Source organism: Sus scrofa, chromosome 15 (genome assembly GCF_054392235.1).
Source record: "Sus scrofa isolate SSC_HxYL_T2T_F1_AM1 chromosome 15, Sscrofa_HxYL_maternal_Yorkshire_Landrace_v2.0, whole genome shotgun sequence".
NCBI lineage: Eukaryota > Metazoa > Chordata > Mammalia > Artiodactyla > Suidae > Sus > Sus scrofa.
In genome coordinates, this window is record NC_139397.1 from 28599841 (window position 1) to 28623233 (window position 23393).

Below are 23393 nucleotides of genomic sequence, written 5' to 3' on the forward strand. Positions count from 1 at the left end.
GTGAAAGGTATCAGGGAACTCTGTTTTATTTTTACAACTCAATTATTTCCATTAAGTCTAAGATTCGCTCAAAATAACAAGCAGAAAAATTTTTAAATCTCAAAATAGCATCCTATTCCCACGAATCTGGAGACTAGATCTCAGGCAAGAATCATTTGCCTTAAGTCAGTTATCATACCCATTAATTTATACCACAAATTCTTTTTTTAATGTTTTTATTGTATTCCCCAATACAATTTTTTTTTCTACTGTACAGCATGGTAACCCAGAACCCAGTTACCCATACAAGTAGACATTCTTTTTTCTCCCATTATCAAGCTCCATCATAAGTGACTAGACATAGTTCTCAGGGCTATACAGCAGGATCTCATTGCTAATCCATGCCAAAAGCAATAGTTTGCATCTATTAGCTCCCAATCCATCCTACTCCCTCCCCCTCCCCCTTGGAAGCTATACAGATGGCCAACAAGCACATGAAAAAAAGCTCACCATCCCTGATTATTAAAGAAATGCAAATCAAAACTACCAGAGATACTACCTCACACCAGTCAGAATGGCCATCATTAAGAAGTCCACAAATTGGAGTTCCCGTCATGGCACAGTGGTTAACGAATCAGACTGGGAACCATGAGGTTGCGGGTTCGGTCCCTGCCCTTGCTCAGTGGGTTAAGGATCCGGCATTGCCGTGAGCTGTGGTGTAGGTTGCAGACGCAGCTCGGATCCCACGTTGCTGTGGCTCTGGCGTAGGCTGGCAGCTACAGCTCCGATTGGACCCCTAGCCTGGGAACCTCCATATGCTGTGGGATCGGCCCAAGAAATGGCAAAAAGATAAAAAAAAAAAAAAAAAAAAAAAAAAAAGTCCACAAATAACAAATGCTGGAGAGGTGTGGAAAAAAGGGAACCCTCCTGCACTGTTGGTGGGAATATAAGCTGGTATAACCACTATGGAGATCAGTATGGAGGTACCTTAGAAAACTACACATAGAATTACCACATGACTCAGCAATCCCACTCTTGGACATATATCCAGACAAAACTTTCCTTGAAAAAGACACATGCACCCATATGTTCATTGCAGCACTATTCACAATATCCAAGACATGGAAACAAATGTCCATCAACAGATGATTGGATTAGGAAGATGTGGTATGTATACACAATGGAATACTACTCAGCCATAAAAAAGAACAAAATAATGCCATTTGCATCAACATGGATGGAATTAGATACTCTCATACTGAGTGAATTAAGTGAGAAAGAGAAAGACAAATACCGTATGATATCACTTATATCTGGAATCTAATATATACCACAAATTTTTTATACAAAGTTATTTACACAAAACAAGATAATAATTAGAATAAAAAATTAGCTAACATTTTTGCAATAGTAACCATATGACAGGAACTATCTTAAGAACTTGACAAAGATCAAATCAATACATACATGAACCCTATGATGTGGGCCTCATTCTAATTTCTACTGCACACTTGAAAAATGAGATGCTAAGGGAGGGAGCTTGCTCATGTCACATATCTAGCAAGTAGGGAAATGAGGATAATACCCAGGATACATGATAACATTCAAATGGCAGGAAAGAGGGAGTTCCCACTATGGCACAGCAGGTTTAGCATCTGGTGTTGTCTCTGAGGCAGCACAGGTTCGATCCCCTGCCTAGTGCAGTGGGTTAGGATCTGGAGTCACCACAGCTGTAGCTTGGATTGAATCCCTGGCCTGGAAACTTCTATATGCCCTGGGTGTGGCCTGAAAAAAAAAATAAAACTAACAAAACAAATGGCAAGGAAGAAAGGCAGAAACTAAGAGAGCAACCATGAAGTGAACCCAGGAAGGAGGCAACATGGGCATCCACTCAATAGTACAATTTTCTGAGTGCATCCAACAAAAGCTGACCGTGTGATCAGGAGATGATAAGCATGCTTAATCTAGGACCAGCCAGTCCTTCTTCTAGGGGTCCTCACACAGGATGCTCATACTTATAATCTACAGGATCTAACTCATACACATTTTGAGGAAATGACAATAAGTTTTGTGGGGAAGAATCTAGTAACCTGACATGCTATGGCCAACTGATGTCATTGCAATAAGTGATTCTGCAAAAACAATTCATAGGTTGTTAATATTATGTGCTCCAGCATACAGCTCTCCTCTGCCCTGACTTAATTCAGAGAAAGATTTCAGAATATCTAGACTAACAGTGTTCCTCTCAGCTGCACTTGTGAGAAATACTAGATGGAAATGATCTGAGACTGTGCTCCTGCCAAGTTTCTAAAGTATAGGGTTCTACTTAGCTTAATAAACACACACCTACCTGCCTTACTGTTATTCTAAAGAGGAAGACTCACTTCCCCTCACATCATTCTCTCCTACCTCCTGTAACATCCTGTAAAATAAGCAATCCTTATTTATCAATCAGTAAGCTGATGAGCATTTCTGGATAAGTGAAATTCATATTTATCTCAAATCTAAAATTATAACTTGCAGCATGATGTTATATAAGTTTTTTTAATTGCAATGCATTCAAAATATGCTGCAAATGACCTAATTTTCAAGTATTTAAAAGCAATCAATTAATTAAAATCCATTATTTAATTAAGTATAACCTTTTCTTGGTAACTCTGGAAAGACTCCAGGCATCTCCTTGCCTCTGGTTTTTCCATCAAGAGAAATTCTCCTGGGAGTGATTGGAAATATGCAAGGTCTGACTTGGGCTGAAGTACAGGATAATTAAGAGTAATGTAGAACTGTCCTGTTCAAAATGGCAATAGAGGAGGCACAGAGTAACCCTCTCTTGCAGAGTAGTATGGAAATTCCCACTAAGGTAACCTAAAAAAGAGGTCTCCAGCCTCTGGGTTCATGCCTTCAGTGACCATGAGCTTGTTATTCTAATCATCATTGCTAGACACCTGCTGGGCACACATTCAGATGTTATGCCAAAATTTGTCTTTTTCTTTTTTTTTTTTTAAATAGGTGTACCCATAGCAAATGGAAGTTCCTGGGCCAGGGATTGAATACAAGCTGCAGCTGTGACCTATGCTGCAGTTGCAGGAATGCTGGATCCTTTAACCCACAGAACTGGACTGGGATTGAAGCTGTACCTCCACAGTGACCTGAGTGGCTATAGTTGGATTCTTAACCCAAAACACCACAGTGGGAACTCTTAAAACATGTTATCCTTTACTTGCTACCTATTTATTTTCTGGAACAATATCACAGGGAAACTACATCCTCTTCTCAACGAATCACTATTAAAGTTTGTCTTTATTTATTTATTGGTTTGTTTGTTAGTTTATCTTTTTAGGGCTGCAACCGCAGCATATGGAAGTTCCTGGGCTAGGGGTTAAATTAAAGCTGCAGTTTCCAGACTACACCACAGCTCACGGCAATGCTGGATCCTTAACCCACTAAGCCACAATGGGAATTCCTAAAATATAATTAAATAAATGTTGATTAATAGGAATTACCACTTTCGTGTTTAAAAAGTTTGCATTTCGGAATTCCCGTCGTGGCTCAGTGGTTAACGAATCCGACTAGGAACCATGAGGTGGCAGGTTTGATCCCTGGCCTTGCTCAGTGGGTTAAGGATCCAGTGTTGCCGTGAGCTGTGGTGTAGGCCGCAGATGTGGCTCAGATCCCATGTTGCTGTGCCTCTGGTGTAGGCCAGCAGCTACAGCTCCAATTCGACCCCTAGTCTGGGAACCTCCATTGCCGTGGGAGTGGCCCAAGAAATGGCAAAAAAAAAGACAAAAAAAAATTGTTTGCATTTTACTGAATGCCCTGAAATTTCATGATATGATGTTATGAGCAGTCTGTTATTGTCTCTGTGTAATTCCTCTGCTATGAAGGGGTGAAAAGCTGGTTATTCCTGAAGAGCTGTCTTCTACTTTCTCCTTTATGGTTTCACCAATCTTTTTCAGAGAGTCTGCTCCTCTCTGTCCTCTCAATCTAGGACAATGCATAAATTCTATGCTGCTTAGCTGTCTAGATCTCAAGTTGTCAGGGAAAACCAGATAACTAAGTACTACATATCAAACTCAATGATAATTTCCGCCAGACAGAAACAGGAAGCATGTGTGGGATTTATGTTTTCATTGTATTTGGTGATCTCTCTCTTGCTGTTAGCTCACATCAGGGGAATGAGTCAAAATGCTAAGAGCGCAGCTAGAAATGGGCTTCATCTTTGGCCCTGAACCAGTCAGTTGGCAGCGGCTTTCTTTAGAGCTGCACTCTAAAGTGAATTTCAGCCCAAGCCTCATTTAACAAAAAAAAAAAAAAAAAAAAAAAAAAAGCATATTCACCAATGAAATTTATCACACGGGACTGAGATATGACATCTGTGTTGCAAGTACATGCTGGTACATATATGTAAGTATATGCATTTGCTGACATTGATAAAGTAGAACAAGTACTGATTAGGAGTCCTAGGTCTGGAGTTCCAAATTCTGATGTTAGAACTTGCTGGTTGAGTGACATTGGGCTATCAACATCTTTGGGCTAAAACGGCCTCATCGATAAGATGAAATAATAACTATAATTCCCATTTAGGCTGCTGTGCAAATCAATTGAAAGAACTCTCTTAAGTTCTATAAATATTTATTGAGTTCATTCTAATATGCCAGACACTCTGGCATCATGCCAAGAATAACACAAGGAATGAGTCAAGGTCTCTGCCCTTGAAACATTAAGAGTCAAATGGGAAAAATAGACAAGTGAGCAGATAATTTCAATACGATGTAGTAAAGACATTGATAAGTGAATTACAAAGTGTTATGAGAACATGAAGACACCAGTCACCCCATCAAGTAGGATGACTTCTGCAACAGCTGATATAAACTATAATAGGTGCTGGGTTTTATATAAAGAAATCTATTGACTAACATTACAGCCAGTGCTCAGACTGTTGATTCAGCAGCTCAGTGTCTTCCAGGACTCAGTGTCTTTATACCTCTTCATCCTGAAGCCACATAACCTGTACAGTGTATCATGTCCATGTACAATATAACCTGTACAGTGGATCATGATAACAACTGAAATACCTTGCCTTAGTCATGTTCCTCTTCTCATATCTCCTTGGTCCAAACAGATGTAACCTGACAAATCTGTGAACCAATTACCTATAAAGGAAATGTCATTATCATAATTGACTATAGCAAAGAATCTGAGGTATATGGCAACTATAACATTCACTTGAGACTCTCAACAAGCTTAAAGAGGTGGGATAGGAATGGAAGGATGGTTCCCTGAAGGGCATCAATCCAAGTTTTTAAAGGACAAGTTAGAATAACCAAAGGAAGAAGAGGAGGATGAGCATTTTAGGCAGGGGAATAACATAATCTTGACTGTGAAGGCAAATTACCATAGAGGTAATAGGTAGAGGTAGCACTTACAATGAGCTATGGACTTCCTAGATACTTGTTGGATTGAAAACTACCTGTGGAGTAAGAGAAGTATTACGGTCCTAAGATACCCTCAAATTAACTTTCCAAACATTTTTTGTTTAATATTTCTCTGATGCAAAATGTATGATTTCTCTAAACTTTTTTCTTCCTACTTCTTAGATATTTCTCCATGGAAAATTATATAATTCTTGGAGCACAGCACACAGCTCAGTAAGTATGGAATAAATAGTACAGCAATTAAGAATCCACAGTGTGTAAGAAAGGGTTACACACTATGAATTCTTAATTTTGAATCACCAATCATAAAGTATATGTATAAATTGTTATTTTAATTTAGAAGTACAAAAAGGTCTTAAATATAAGTCTAAGTAAAATTTTCTCTTAATTGGTTTTGTGTGGGATGGATTAGCCTTCCCAAGAGAGTTTTATTTCATTATATTTTCCAGAAATCACTCGAATGAGTATAGCATAGGTAAGACTCTTATTGCATTTCCTATTTCAGTTATATTGGCCATTCTATCAGTGGAAATTACTCCATCATAATAGAAATATATTTTAATCCATGTTCTTTACTTTTCCTATGTCTACACAGGGGGAAAAGTAGAGATGGTATGTCAGTATTAACCAGCCAAAGGCCACATGGAACAGCCAGACACCACTTTAAAACACATTTCAGAATGAGAAAGCAAAATTATATCCCTATTACTAATACTATAAGTAATCCTTGTTAATAATACTAGCGGAGTTCCCTGCTGGCTCAGGGAGTTAGGGATATGGCACTGCTACTGATGTGGCTCAAGTCACTACTGTAGCGTGGGTTCAATTCCTGGCTCAGGAACTTCCACATGCTGCAGGCATGCCCTCCACCCTCCAAAAAATTGTGGCATACACAATGGAATTGAGAGGTTCAGGGCACGTCCAGAAAGTTGTAAGTAGTGGGAAGGGTGACAACTTCACATCAATTTTCACTGAAAGGTTGGGGTGACCATTTAATCATATCAGTTACATTTTGAAGTATCAGTACATTGTATGATTTCTTTTTCTTTTCTCTCTCTCTCTTTTTTTTTTTTGGCTTTTAGGGCCTCACCTGTAGCATATGGAGGTTCCCAGGCTTAGGGTCAAATTGGAGCTATAGCTACCAGCCTATGCCACAGCCACAGCACTGCAGGATCCAAGATGCATCTGCAACCTACACAGCTCAAGGCAATGCCAGATCCTTAACCCACTGAGCGAGGCCAGGGATGGAACCTGCATCCTCATGGATACTGGTCAGGTTCATTACCATTGAGGCACAATGGGAACTCTCCATTTTGCTTTTTGACTCTTAGGAATGGGAACAGAAAGTAGATGGCCTAGTGAGAATTTCATAAGATGTAGAAAAAGGAGACAATCTTTCTATAAGAGGCATATGCATACTCAGGAAGCAATTTACTCTAAGCTATTTCTAAATATTATAAACTTGGGGAAATCAGACTATAGTCTGATTATGGAATACTGCTGGGTAGTGATGTGAATATAGTCATTTCTTTAGGTGCCTCAGTAAAAGAGAAAAAAGACAAAAGGTATTTTGCAATGTCTAGGTAGGTAACAGAGTGGAAAGAGGAAATAATTTAAAATACAATACCTGTTTATCAACCGTCAATATACAGCAAATATACTTAAAACTGCATTACAGTTCCTCTCTCTTTAGCATTTAAATTGATTTACTAGCTTACATCCATTCCCCACCCTCCTGTCAAACATGGATGAGAAAACTCTGATAAGAATGAGTCTTTATTTTTCTCTTTTTGATTCCCTCATTGCCAAACATTATTAAAGTTTCACCTTTAATTTCACTGTAAGACATCTCAATGAAAGGGAATGAGGAACTTGGCTATAGGAACTCTCATATTTAATTTCCCTTGCAGTCTGATTCCTGTAGTGTGAATAGCAGCCTGATCTTATTGGCACTTTGAACTGCAATGTCAGGTTCATTTCAAAATTTAATACAACATATTTGTCATCACCACACATCCTTTGGTAAGGACATTGACACCAAACTGCAGCCAGCTGGTGGTCTGAGAAAGATAGCTTGCTAAAAATGAAAATTCTCTCTTCTAAACATAAATAACTCATCTCACATATTATGTGCCTTCTGTTTCTGCAAAAGTATGCTATTGCTTTCCACTATTTGATCTTTTAGTAATCTGTCTGGGTAACAATAAAGAAATAAAAGAATATTTACTCACTGCTTGCTTCTGGGAAGAGAGTAATATATTTCATGGAATTCAAGAATAATTTCCCCAGCAGGAAACAAGAAACAAAAGGTTAGAATCAATACCACTGCTGATTATGACGAAATATAAGACATGCCTTTCACTATTCTAGCCCACCTCTGTAATATATCAATGTGACAAGGCTGCCAATAGGCCCCCTTCTGCCTAGAACAGTGTTTCTTAAAGTATGATCCCTGGACCAGAATGATCAGCATCAACAGGGAACTTGTTAGAAATACCAATTATTGAGCCCCATCCCAGACCTACTGAATCAGAAACCCTCACATTGGTGATGGGGGTGGGGTGGGGGTCAGACTTTGTGTTTTTAGAACCCCTCTGAGTGATTCTGGTATATACCATAGATTTAGAACCACTGAACCAGAAAAAAGGAAATAAAGCAACATGACACCCTAACACTTCAGATGGGTCCCTTAACACCCAAAAAAGTCTGCTTTTCTTGTTCTTGTTCACATCCAAATCCTCTCTGGAATCACTACCAAATGAAAACAAGAATAAACTAGTTCTCCCTTGAGAGTCATAAAATAACTCAATTGTTAGAAAACAAAACTGAGGATGGTATAAGTTACCAGCATTGTCTCTGTGTAATAACCTCTGTGGGAAAAGAATCTGAAAAGGAATGGATGTATGCATATGTATAACTGATTCACTTTGCTGTATGCCTGCAATTAGCACATCTTTGTAAGTCAACTATACTCCAATGCAATTTTTTTAATGTTTTTGTTTTATTTTGGTTTTTATGTTTTCAAAGGGAGGACAGAAGCAGTATATTGAAGCCCTATGGATATGATTCAACAAGTGAGAAATAGTGAGGGCTTTTCAAAATATTGAATGAGATCTCAAGAGAGATTGTATAATTTTTTCCTTGGAAGGAGATATTTAAAAATCATCATTCATATGGTCTGAGTTGAACTTAATCCTATGCCTCCTACAGGAGTAGATCTACTAAATAGTTTTCCCAGTAGCCTTGTCTCAGTTTCAGTTGCAAACCCTGTGACAAAAGACTCATGAGCATGTATTTATTGTGTTTATTGGGGAATAATGTCAGGGAGCTAGTGCAAGAGTAGGGGAGTGAGACAGGAAATAGAAGGAAGATGATAAAGTCTATGTGATCAAAAAGATCAGACCACACATGAAAAGATGCTCAACATCACTAATTATTAGAGAAATGCAAATCAAAACTATGAGGTACTATGTTGCACCAGCCAGAATGGCCATCATTAAAAAGTCTACAAACAATAAATGCTGGAGAGGGTGTGGAGAAAAGGGAATCCTCTTAAACTATTGGTGGGAATGTAAATTGATGAAACCACTACAGAAGACAGTATGGTGATTCCTCAAAAAAATAAAAATAGAATAATTATTTGACCCAGCAATCCCACTCCTGGGCATCTATCCAGGATAAACCATGACTAGAGAAGATACATGTACTCCAATGTTCATTGCAGCACTATATACAATAGCCAAGACATGGAAGTAACCTAAATGCCCATCCACAGAAGAGTGTATAAAGAAGAAGTGGTATATATACACAATGGAATATTAATCAGCCATAAAAAGGAAAGAAATAATGGCATTTGAAGCAATATGGATGGACCTAGAAATTATCATGCTAAGTGAAGTTAGTGAGACAACAGCATCATATGCTATAACTTTTATGTGGAATCTAAAAACAGGATATGATGGACTTCTTTACAGAACAGATACTGACTCACAGACTTTGAAAAATTTATGGTTATCAAAGGAGATAGGTTAGTGGGGGGACGGGCTGGGGTTTGGTGATGGAAATGCTCTAAAGTTGGTTTATGATGATTGTTGCACAACTATAAATATAGTAAAATCTGTTGAGTAAAAATTAAGAATAAAATGCAGGAATAGTAAAAAAAAATCATGAAATTACGACAAAAAAACAAAATCAGACCATTAGTAAGTGGTGCTTCGTTTCACTGGGAATTCTAGGACACAGCATAGTGCATACAACTCAAGGTTATTCTATCTGAGGGGCAAGGGAGTGGTATTTATACACTGACTCTCAATCATTGGTTGAAGGTTGCTCCCTGGGATTGTTCATTGCCTGGCACTTCTGACCACATATGTGGGCAAAAAAAGCTTCAGTGGCTGGAAAAATTCCTTAGGCAAAGAGATGCCAGTGGTATCAGTTGAATATCTGGCCAGCATGCACAGAAATGGTAAATGGCCAAAGGATCTGGGCAGGAAATAATAGCACTTACTGAGTCTGACTACTCCAAAAGGCCATTTTTCTAATTTACATTGAATATAAAATGCATGTCCATGTTGTTTTCCCCTTTGGAAACCCTCTCAATACTTGGCAACTTAGTTCTAAGATTCCCAAACCTTAGGCAAAGATACGGTTTTTTTTTTCCTTTACTCAAAATAGAAACAAAGAATGAAGAGAATAAGAACAAAATGATAGTTACTTGTTCAAAAAAATTCCAATTACTCATTCTTTCCATCATGCACATCTTTATCAACTGTACACTTATTTGAACCATTGTTCAAAACTTTTAGGAGATCCATCTTGAATTTTAATTTAAAGGCACTGTAATCTCTGCGGTGGCCCTCATTTTGTGTTATCTCTTAAATAGGTTGACTCACTGCAGGAAAATACTTGTATGGCAAAGAAATACCTGATGAATAATCTTTTCCTAATTCTTCCTAAAATGTAACAATATAAACATTGTGCTAAAATAGCAGAAAGTTTTGTTAAAAAAGAAAGAAAAAACATATGCAGAGAAGTAAAGCAGTACTCACTAACCAATATAAGATACAGTATGATCAAAGAGTTTAAAAAATAATGACTTGAAAACACAAAAGGAGTTCTATTTGGAATTCTGATGATTCACAAGATATTCTGATCAATGACTTCTACGAATGGAGCTTGACTTTATTCTCACACATCAGCCCAAGAACATTTCTTGAGATTTAAAGACAAAAATAAACAAAACGAAAATTCCAACTCCAGTCATAGATTTTAAAAAAACATGTTTCAACATCTTAATCCAACTCAAGTAAATCAGCATCTTCATTTGCTCAAGCAAATGATCATTTTAGGACACTTTCCACCAATTACAGTCATCCTAGAAAAGGCATTTACGGTGACAGGGCTTATAAGCACATGCCATTTCAGCTGAGATTAAATATCACATTTTTGGATTGCTCAAGATAATGATACAAGGCAAGAACTCATAGAAAAATACCACTAAAAGAAAAAGCCAAGTTCCCTTAATGATGGGAAATCATTCCTTATGCTTTCTGTGCAAATATATGCACCACAAAGAAAATCAGAGACACCACAGAATTCTTAACTCTATGTACCTGTCAATGTGTATATCATGTTCTTCCTGATGTATTACACTCTTCTGCAGCATGGGCATTGCTTTCTACAAGTGTAGAATGTATACTGCATTATCTATGAATAAAGATGTTTGCTGAATAAAAGACAGCCTCTTTGGCAAATAACGAAGCCAATAATGTGATGACTACTCAGAGTCTGACCACTCCAGCAGGCAGTCTGGTGTTTATCCAAGGACTCTGTGGTGTCATCTGTCCACTTTGCATCATAGAGACATGAAGGATAATAAATAGTGGCCACCTGCCAGTCACTGGAAATGCTTCCTACTACCGCAGCATTATGTGGATTTTCCCAACCTGCTTTGGGAAGATGTTAGCTGACGCTAAACCTTCATCAATGGCAAGTGAAACCTAGCAGCAATAAACCAGTTACATCTTGGAGAAACAAAGTTGAAAACAGAGGATTAACTTGATAATCTAAAGGAGAAATGTGTCAGCTTGCAGTTTTCATCACACAATTTACTTTCAAATGCCCTCCTTTTTTATGGAAATATAATTGATTTACAGCACTATGTTAGTCTCTGGTGTACAGCAAAGTGATTCAGATATATATATCACTACCTATCACTATATAGGTACTTGTTGTTTATCTGTTTTACACATAGTAGTGTATATATGTTAATCCCAAACTCCTAATTTATCCCTCCCTCCTTCCCTTTCCCTTTTGGGAACCACAAGTTTGTTTTCTATGTTTATGAGTCTATTTCTATTTTATTAAGTTAATTTGTATCATTTTTTTTAGATTCCATATACAAGTGATATCATCGGATATTTATCTTTATCTGACTTACTTCACTTAGTATGGTGATCTCTAGGACTGGAGAATCAAGATTGTTAAAATAACCATATTACCAAAAGCAATCGACAGATTCAATGCCCCTATCAAATTACCAATGGCATTTTTCACAGAACTAGAACAAATAATTTTAAAATTTGTATGGAAACTCAAGTGCCCCTTTTGAAATGTAGGAGACATATGTTTCTTGCTTGCTTGCTTGCTTGCTTGCTTGCTTGCTTTCCTTCCTTCTTGTCTTTTTAGAGCCGCTCCTGTGGCACATGGAGGTTCCCAGGCTAGGGGTCAAATCATAGCTGACACGCTGGCCTACGCCATAGCCAAGGAGATGTACTTTCCAATGAGACAAGAAAAACTTACATATACTCTATATTCAATAGACTTCTTTTGACGTATACTGATGATTAGATGCCCAAGGACAGAAATCAAAGCTAATCCACGAAAGTACTGGAAATCAGATTCTAAACCATAATACTCACTCATGTAATCTATGATACAATTTTCTTCCTGGAAATAAATGTCATTGACTAACAGATTGTTTACTACAATCACAAGGCTATTTGAGAAAGAGCAACTTTAGTGAGACTAACTGGAAAGTATCACCAACAAATCAAAATAAAGAATGGATCAAAGTACTGTATCTATAGAGATAGCTGTAGAAATTCATAGACAACTATTTGAATCTTAAGTAGTCCAAAGTAGATCATGTTCTTAAACTAACCCAAAAGTTTTAGCTATATCAAATTGCTATTTCCAGTTATTTCTTGGCTTCAATGTGACATATGTTGTGTATTTTTGAAGTCTTCAAGTTAATGGTCTGGATGAACTTCTGGAAAAGAGTCATGTCTTCAAAGTGGTGGGAGTGATGTTCATAAGACACTCAAGCATCCTATAGAATCTTGATCACAGCCATGTGAAAATCTCTTGGCTCCACAACCTGTATGAGGTGTATACATTTTGCAAGGAATTGAATGTTACTTTTGGTATATGGGACACCTGGAAGGAGTCAATACGGAAAAGCCTTAAAATAAAGGACAAAGCAACTAAACTTGCAATTATAACGAGCCTAATTAGATCTGTTACGCATTTGATTTTTTAATCAAAAAAGGTTTATTTCTTTGGGTGTCATCCATTTACCTATGAATAAATTCTGAAACAAAAAGGCCTATGAGGAGTTCCCCTTGTGGCACAGCAGAAACAAATTCTACTAGGAACCATGAGGTTGTGGGTTCGATCCCTGGCCTCCCTCAGTGGGTTAAGGATCCAGCATTGCCGTGAGCTGTGGTATAGGTTGCAGACATGGCTTGGATCTGGCATTGCTGTGGCTCTGGCAAAGGCTGGCAGCAACAGATCTGATTAGACCTCTAGCCTGGGAACCTCCATATGCCACAGGTGCAGCCCTAAAAAGACAAAAAAAAAATGGCCTATGAAACAAATACTGAGTGATGAAAAGTATCAAGTGTTTACAAAAAAAAAATAAATCACAGAAGATTCATTAAATAGATCTCAACCATACTTTTTTTCTCTTCAAGGATTTTAATGAGCAACAACAGTTCTATCAACTCCTATAAATATGGAAAGACTATGATAAGGGGTGGAGAATCAAAGAGAAGCACTTCTTGGGCAAACTTTGATCATCAATCATCCAGAATCTCATAGAAGCTAAACTTCAGAAAGTGCAACCAGATCAATTTCTCACTGCACAAAAGTCTGTTTCAGACGTCAGGAAGACAATGTGTTCTTATAACCACAACTACAGCTATTGCCCCACAAAAGATGAAGGAGCCAACCAGGCATTTAAAGATCATGAAGACTTCATGAAACTGTTCTGAACCAGTAGTAATTCCTGCTTCTCCCATAGAAATTGAGAGTGTAGGAGCTCCTGCTTTGGTGCAATGGGATCAGTGGCAGTTTTGGAGCACTGGGACACAGGTTCGATCCCCAGCTTGGCATTGTGGGGTAAGGATTTGGTGTTGCTGTAGCTGTGGCTTAGGTTTCAACTGCAGCTTGGATTTGTTCCCTGGCCCAGGAACTCCATATGCCATGGGGTGGCCAAAAAAGAAAAAAAAGCAAAGAAAGAAGGAAAGAAACTGTGAAGTGTAGGTCAATGCTGAACAGTAGTTATTTCACAGGAATAGGCAATAAAACTCTAGAACAGCTGTAAAATAGTCAAGTGGATAGCTTTGTAAAAAGTGTTCTGCACTCAATTACAATATATGTGTGTGGTGGGGGGTGGGGTTTCCCCACACTACCCCAAGCAAATTCTCCAATACCGGCTGTTTTACCCTTCAACACAATTCTGACGCTAGCTACCTGGAGGTGGCATTGGATTCCATAGGCAAAGGGTTCAGTCCCACAAGACTTCCCCCACTTAAGACTCTGATCTCAAGCCCAGGTTACCTGTGCTTCTAACCAATCAGCTACAAACTGAGGAGTCCAATAACCTGTTTTAAACTCCAGGTTTTTACCTGTACTTGTGAACAACTGGGTATGAGTCAGAAGCTCCATAAACCTCTCCTTGGGTTTTATTAATTTGTTAGAGTGGTTCACAGAATTCAAAAAACCTGTTTTACTTACTAGATAACCAGTTTATCATGATAAGATAAAATTCAGGAACAGTCAGATGGAAGATCTGCATATGGCAAGGTACCGGAAACGATGAGGAATCTCCTTGTCCCAAATTTCAACACATTCACCAACCTGGAAGCTCTCTGAACCAGGTCCTTTTGGGTTTTTATAGAGGCTTCATTACATAGGCATGAGAGATTAACTCATTGGCCATTAATGGTTGATTCAACCTCCAGCCCCTTCCCCCTCCCTGGATATCAGGGGGTCAGATGAAAAGTTCCAACCTTCTAGTCATGATTAGTTCCCATGGCAACCACCCCCACCTTTAGGTAGTTTCCAAAATCACTTCATTAATATAACCCAGCTGTGGTAGAAAGGAGCTTGATGTGAATAACAAGAAACCAATTTTACCTTTATGGAAGTGATTTCAGGCACTGAATACCAGAGACCAAATACTATTTTTAAAAAAAGATGCACTCTTAATGCTCAAGAAATTCCAATGGTTTTAGAAGCTGTGTGCCAGAACAGGGAAAGAGACCAAATATGCCTTTCTAATTATAAATCAGAAGCTCCTGCTCTGCAATACTGTCAAAGGCATACAACACATTGTAAAAGAAGTCCCTGGCCTGGTGGAGAAAATATGACATCTTTGTAAAGTCTCCAATACCTATAAGATGACAAAGCCTGTAGGGCATTTGTCACTGAGTCTCAACCAAACAAATGATCTTGTTTCCACAACTCCAGGTTGGGAAGGCAAATCAGTATTGTTATTCTAATTCTCATTATTATTTTCATTTTATAAAGGAATGCTCTTTCCACGAATCCACTGGGACAGAGAATAGCAATAAATCTGCATTACAAGTGAAATAAGCTCATAGCTTATTTTGAATGGTTATGTGCTAGGCACTTCGCTAATCACTTTTATATAGGTAATTTAACCCTCACAATCTGAAAATGAGAAGTAAGTTTTATTATCCCCACTTTATAGCTGAAGGAAAAGATGCCCCCACAGTTAAATAATTTGCCTAAGATCATCTAGCAGAAAAGTAGCAGAATGGAAATTCCAACTTGTGTGACTCTAGAGCCCAGGTTTTAAATGTCTATACTGCTCTTCTTAAATTAAAAAATACCACTCTTCTTAAATTAAAAGAGTGAGCTTGTGTGCCACTGTTAATAAACTGTACGTATGTCATCACAGTTCAAAGAGTATTTGGTAATATTAGAAGCCACTGCTAGTTTTCACTATTTAGTCAAAAAGGACTGTAGCTAATACAATCTGGTGTCTCCCTCTATTTAATTAAACAAATACCTGACTTCATGAGGTAACTGTTTACATTTCTTGGTAAAATGTATATTTGTCTAATTATGACAGAAGGAAGTACAAATGGAGGAAGAGGGGAGGAGAAGGAAGTATAAATGGAGGAAGAGGGAAAAAGAAGAGGAAAGAAGGAAGGGAAGGAAGGAGCAAGGGAGGGAGGGAGAGGGAGAGAGAAAGAGAGAGTGGGAGGGAGAGGAAGGAAGGGAATAAGAAATGCACTGATGAATGTCAGCCCTGTGTGGATACTAATATCCATCCTAAGTTCACTTTGTAATTTCCTCCTGGTCTATGGATTTCTTCACTCCATAAGTCAAAACATGTCACTCCACACACTGAGTGCATATAAATTATGACTTCTCATGGCAGAGCTGATTAATACGCATACTGGATACCCTTCCAAGAGACCAAATATTTTTTTAACTCGAGGATAAAGGTTTTAAATGTCACTTTTCTCATTTCCAGGTGACTGAGATATTTTCTAAATCACACCTTCATTTCACACAATGACTGTACCAGAAGCTTGACATGAGGAATGAAAGACACCACTGTTAATAGTTTTGTAAATCATGACAATTTATATTTAAAAATGGTTCTTTAGGGAGTTCCCATTGTGGCTCAGCAGTAAAAAACCCAACTAGTATCCATGAGGATGCTGGTTGGATCCCTGGCCTCACTCAGTAGGTTAAGGATCTGGCATTGCGTAAGCTATGGTATAGGTCTCTGAGGCAGGTCAGATCCCACATTGCTATGGCTGTGGCTGTGGCTTAGGCCGGCAGCTGCAGCTCAGATTCAACGCCTAGCCTGGGAACTTCCATATGCTTCAAGTGCAGCCCTCCCCCCCCCAAAAAAAAGGTTCTTTAGAAATGTTAGCATTGTGTCTAGAACTGATTCTGATCTAGTGTAATATTAATGAAATGATAGCGTTTAGTGTTTTGGGTTTTGTTTTTTGTTTTCCTTTTTCACTTGGAGGGAGTTGAAGCCCTGGAATCTTTATAAGGCAGTATTACATATTATTAATGTAATGTAATGTAATGTAACATATTGATGTTACATATCCACATCAATAAAGGCACATAAAACTTTTTTGGTATTGATAATCTGAAGGCTATCCAGACCATTTTTGCATTCAGTTTGTCTTAAGCAATTAAAAACTCCAGAGAAGTCTTTAGGTCTACTGTATCACATGCAGGCAAAATTAAAGTGTTCCTTTTCTTTTTTTTTTTTTTTTTTTTTTGGCTTTTTGCCTTTTTTCTAGGGCCGCTTCCCATGGCATATCGAGATTCCCAGACTAGGGGTCTAATTGGAGCTTTAGCCACCAGCCTACACCAGAGCCACAGCAACGCGGGATCCGAGCCGCATCTGCGACCTACACCACAGCTCACGGCAATGCCGGCTCCTTAACCCACTGGGCGAGGCCAGGGATCGAACCCGCAACCTCAGGGTTCCTAGTTCCTAGTTGGATTCGTTAACCACTGCACCACGACGGGACTCCTAAATAGTGTTCTTTTATCAGGGAGTGCGCGGCCTCACATTACATCAAGGCAGCTTACTTTGTAGCAATGTCTCACTTGACTTAAATATTTAAGTCTAGAAAAGGCTGTGTTTCTCTCCCTTGGGCAAACTATGAGCTTCGCAATGTGTTATTTAGCAGATATCCCTTAACAACCCTTGTGTTTCCTGGGGGTCTTACCTCGCTCATCCTGACAGACAGCCTTGAGGATGCGGTGTCCCAGGCCACACTTGCCGTGATCAGGGATACAGATCCCTTCGGATGTCAGCCATCGGTAACACAGTGGATCGTCACAAGGGACAGATTCCACCAAGTGAGGGCAACGCCCCGCAGGCCCTGTGGACTCCATGAGGACATGGCGCTGTCTCATTCTAAATCCTAAAATGAAAGGGAACAAAAGGTTCATGAGATTCCATCCTTATCCAGCCAAGGAAAGGAAGCAGAGGCTTGGAAATTTATGAAAATTTATTTTACACCTGCAGCTCTAAGGCATGTATTATTTTCACATGTTTTATTTTATGGGAAATGGGGAGCTAAGGAAACGATAGGAGAGACAAAGTGGAAAAGAACTGGAACAGGAAACCTAACTTCTGAGCATTTACAGCTTAGCAGTTGGAGAGGCCAGGCATAGTCAAATGGAATAATAAATAGCTTATGTCCAATGGTATCAGTAAGCCAGTAAAAATAAATGATGACTCGCAGAAACAAGCTAAACAGAGATAAATCCCCATTTTCTTTTTTGCTGTTGTTTATGACATTCCTGTTACCCTGTATTAAGCTGAAAGACATCATACATTGACATATCCTGGTTGCCTGAAACTTCACAGGTTCAGGCCCTGAGATCTCCCTGTATCACTCTCCTGAGATATCCAGGTCAGCCAGCCCAGTGAAGATAGAACTTCCCTGGACCACACTCCCCACCTTGGCTAGATATGGGTCACTAGACTAGTGGTCAGTTTCAAAAATGTACTTTGGGACTCGGATCCAAAGTTATACCATAATGAGGATATGGATGGGTCTCACAGGCTATAAGCCTACATGGTCACAGCTATAGATCCTGTGAAAATTGAGGGATATGGGTCAACCACAGATGGTAGGGAGTGGTGGGATCTGTGGCAAAATAGAGGACTGTGCTTTACTAAAGTGTGTGGCTTCCATTCACTGCTACAAGGAAATGTGAACTCTCTGTTGTCAAATCTTCCAATTTTGTCTAGGAAGCCGAATCCAAGTTATGTTTGGATTTTACATGAAACCTCTCTATTTTTAAATGATAGAAACTAATTTATACTTTTAAAAGCTAAGTGAGGGAAGGTAGTATGAAAAAAAAGAATGTATATATGTGTGACTGGGTCATTTTTCTGTACAGCAGAAATTGAAGAAACACTGTAAATCAATGATAACTTAATCAAAATAAATAAAAAGTGATGGAGAATGAGATGTAACCCTTCAGTGTGTGAGTTTTCCATCTCTTACCCTCAGTATATAGCACTTCTAAAAGCTAGGCCGAACCTCTATGGATCTCATATTTAACCTTCCATCCTCTAATTCTCCAAATTCAATCAATGGATTTATGTACCTTTATTACTTTTTTTTTAAAAAAAACAAAACCAATCATATCGTCTGCTACTATCTTAAAAAATAATGGCTCAATTATTCCTTGGGATAAGTAAAAATGAATGAATGAATGGGTGAATGAATGAATGACTTAGCCAGGAAGATAGAGATCATGAGAACACTAACGTCACAGAAGAAGGTGGTATGGTACCCCACCACCCTTCCCAGAAGAGGAGGGGAGAAAGACAGGTTCCAGAGAGTGAGAAGTACAAGAGGTAACAAAGCCAAGTGTATCCCTCTGGGTTTGCCAGGATCACACTAATTTCCCCACACGTGGTAGTGAAACAAAAAGATGGACAGGGAGTTTGGGGTTAGTAGATGTAAACTACCATTTGGATTGGGTAAACAAAGAGATCCTGCTGTGTAGCACAGGGAATGTTATCTAATCACTTGTGATGTAACATGATTTAGGATAATGTGAGAAAAAGAATGTATATATTCGTATAACTGGGTCACTTTGCTATACAGCAGGAATTGATAAAACATTGTAAATCAAATACACACACACACACACACACACACACACACACACACACACACACACACACAACTCAAGGTGTAGTTGGTAAAAGATGCCTCCTCTGAAGTAGCCCAGCCAAGGAGGCTGGAACAAATGGACACATGGTTTAAGGCCACAAGAGGGAGCTGAGCTCCCTTAGAATAAGGCAGGACTGGGCAAGGATTTTAGATGCACTGCCATAAGTGCTTTAAATGGGTTCTCTTGGTCTAGGCTTAACACATGAGCTTCCTTTAAAAGACACTCTTAGAGTTGTACTTTACGGATTGGCCACCTCTGGGAAGGCGTCATTCAGCCAGTCAGAGACCATTTCCGCATGGCACTGAAAGTATTAATTTCAGAGGCAATTAAAACAATAGATGGCTTCTGCTGTGTTTCATGCGTCCAAGTCTGTGTCACCCACTAGTCAAAAGAAAACCTGCAGAAGAGTTCAGCCCCCTTCCTAGGTCACCCTGAGAATAGCTCAAGGCTCTATACTACACTTGATGGACATCAAACTACATGACCTCTGAGTCCTCACTGCCACATCACTTGGGTGACCTCTATTCTTAGATGTAATGCCCACAGGCTGCTTATTTACCATCTTACGTTTGTGCTTGTTTAGTTTATATCTTTAAGCAGGACATGACATGGGTCTCCATGATTTACAATGATTGACAACTAGCTCAGAATCTAAGCAGTCTTTACTAAAGGATGCTTGGTGTCCTATTACCTAGAGCTTAATGCCATTGAGGGGCATGTGTATTTTCCTCTATAAATCAAGCAGCATCTATCTTGCCATAAATCTTTAGATGGCATCTCTTCAGTCAATAAATTCTTTCAGTCTTTCATCTGCACTACCCTTGTCCTGACTCTAACTAGGATCAAATCAAAGCACAAGCTCAGCATAAAACAAAAACCTTGGATTCTCTTGTTAGCCCTTAACTTTAATCACACATTGGTGTTCATGGCTGCAATAGACATCAGGTTTCCCTTGGGTGTTTCTGCTCTGAAAGATACACAATGGCCAAGTCCATGGTGGTTGGGGCCAGCCAACCACTTACCTTCATTTACTGAATTCCATATTAATCAGACATTATCATTCAGTAAACAGTAACTGCCATATGTAGATCACTGTAATATACTATGGTAAGCCACAGGAGGGACAGAAAACATAAATCTATTTTCCACAGAGCATACAGTCCAACAAGGCAAAAAGCACATGCTTTCACGAAGTATCTATGCTCTGCTAATACTACAGTAGCCACTTTTCTGATATATCCCTAAACCATTTCATAAGTTACTATTCTCATTTTGCATACAGAAAAACTAAGACTAGATGATACCTTATTATTTCTTCTAAGACATGTAACTGATTAAATGAATATGTGTGAGGGATAAATTAGCAGTTTGGGATTAACATATACACACTACTATATGTAAAATAGATAACCAACGAAGACCTACTGTATAGCACAGAGAACTCTACTCAATATTTTGTAATAACCTATAAGGGAACAGAATCTGAAGAAGAATATGTATATGTGTATATATATAAAACTGAATCACTGTGCTGCACACTTGAAACTAACACAATAATTGTAAATCAACTATACTTCTATAAAAAATGGAGGTGTATGACATTCAGCTTAGGTTTTCCTCAGCCATTACCTCCTCACAAGAAAGAATTCAATTCAGCTCTAGTGTACGGCATGTCCTAGCCCCACTTCATACAATGAATCCAACAGTACCATGGATCACTTCCTTGAAATAAAGCTATACAGATTAGATAACAGAATTTTAGGTACTGGGTAGCAAGATGTTCTAATAATCACTTCCTGACCACAGATTCAGTTCACCTTGAAACTAATATTGAAGGGTTTTTTTTGTTTTTTTTTTTTGTTTTTCCTCTGGACTCAAGGATTTAGTATATATTCTACTGGTTTAGTGCATAGTCCACTGAAGATAATTAGAAAAGAGTGATTCGTGGGTGGGGAGAGAAAAGGAAAGAAGTAAAAATGGCAGAAGAGAGGTCAATTTTTTTTTTAATTGAAACCATAGAAAAATTACAGGAGGCTCAGGAGGGCCAATCGGGTTTAAGGACTTATACCTTCACTTTTCGAGTGGGACCAAAGTGTCGACATGAGTTTCTAGGAAGCCACCCCACCCATGGCCAACATTTATCTCCACACTAACTCCACTGGGATGGGCTGAAAGCAATAGCCAGCAAGTTGACCTTATTCCATCTGAAGCACTCCCTTTGCTCCTCATCTCCAGCAGCCTTGGGCACTGGGCAACAACCCTGAGTCAAAGGACCTGAGCAGACTGGATCTTTGATTCCAGCTCCTTAGAAATCAACCACCATTCCTGCAGGCATAGCATTTTATGACATTGTTTTTAGTGGACACCCTGTTATGAATACAGGAAATAAGAAGCATCGGATTATGGGCAGAGGAGTCCTTAAGGCTTCTGATGAGGAGTAGACCCAGCCTGCCACCAGCCCCAACACACACAGGCGCCGAAAAAAGGCAAAAGAACAAAACTATTGTACTTACAATCCATGACAAAGCAAAAGTATTTCAGAGATTTCTCGTTAATGGTGGATCTCTATAGCAGACATGGATGGAAGTGGAAATTTTCCCCATCATTGTTACAGATCCAAAACATGTCAGTGTTTTCCTACTTTAGTGAGTTAACTAAATTAATTTGTTTCAGAGCATAAAAGACTGTATTCATAAAGATAGTCATGGCCTCTCAGTTTCCAAATACCTTTTCCTATGGGGATATTTAGAAGGTTAGGTGCTATCATGGAAGGTGGGGGAGTGGATACTGTTCTGGGGAGGGGAAGAAGGGGGGATTCCCTGAAGTCTTACTGAATAAGTAGTTACCAATGGTGACACCCTATCCAGAAGCCTCCATCAAATTCCTCTTTAGAGCAACTTTTGTAGGCAAGCTTGCCTTTCTAGAATGGATCTGAAAAGGACAGGGATGTCATATAAATATATGTCTATATATCAGAAAGAATTTTTTTTCAGGTAAATTATTATTTTATCGTGCATTATAAAGACATGGATGTGATGAGTTAGTTCCACATTGTCCACTTCAAGATAATTCCACTTTACACTGAGATTTATTTTTTTGTAGCTTCCCTCAATATAAAACATTTTCTTATTCATGTTATGAGACACTATCATTATTTCTGAACATGTTTTAATTTTCCAATGAGTTAAAATTTATTATATACCTAGTGGTTTAAACAAGTAATTATTTATTGTATCAGAAATTTAGGCATGGTGTGGCTTGATTCTCTACTTAGATTGAAATCAAAATTTTGGCTGTATTCCTTTCTGGAGGCTCTTGGTAGGAATCAGCTTCCAAGCTCATTCAGTTTGTTGGCCCAGTTCAGTTCCTTGCAATTGTAGAACTGTGGTCATAGGACATGTCCTCTGGCTGTAGCTAGAGGCCACTTTCTAATCACAGGAGTGACTATCCCATCAAATTTCAAGCCATGGTGATTGTACTCCAGAGGGCAGGAATTTGGGAGGCCATATTTGAGTTCTGTCTACTAATAAGTGCTGATAAACAATTTTTGTTACTGATAGTGACATGTGGTGAGAATTACATTCTCTTTACTTTTCACATGCCATGTTCTTAACTCAAGTCCTCATTTTCTTTCCTTCAGACTTTTCTAATAGCTTCTCAATAGAAGTCCTTGCTTCTTGTATTTCTGCCACCTAAATTTGGCATTACCTCCAAGCACAATTATAAACACTGTGATCTCATCACTCAAAAATTTTTACTATCTCCCTAATGCCTTTTATTTTTTATTTTTATTTTATTTATTTATTTATTTTGCTTTTTTTAAAATTACTCAAATGGATTTATCACATCTGTAGTTGTATAATGATCATAACAATCTGATTTCACAGGATTTCCATCCCACAACCCAAGCACATCCCCCCACCCCCCAAACTGTCTCCTCCAGAGACCATAAGTTTTTCAATGTCTGTGAGTCAGCATCTGTTCTGCCAA

The 23393-nt window shown here is 38.6% G+C and overlaps 1 protein-coding gene across 10 annotated transcripts in view; it reads right to left on the minus strand.

Moving 5' to 3' along the window:
• THSD7B (thrombospondin type 1 domain containing 7B) overlaps positions 1–23393 on the minus strand; it is a 960849-nt gene that overhangs the window by 518408 nt on the left and 419048 nt on the right. For all 10 annotated transcript variants that reach the window (XR_014830551.1, XR_014830550.1, XR_014830553.1 and 7 more), the window contains one exon: positions 17432–17629. Coding sequence is in view for 6 of the 10 variants with exons in the window: in XM_085001332.1 (XP_084857458.1) it covers positions 17432–17629 (198 nt within the window). In the remaining 4 variants the exon portion in view is untranslated. The remainder of the gene's footprint in view (positions 1–17431; positions 17630–23393) is intronic.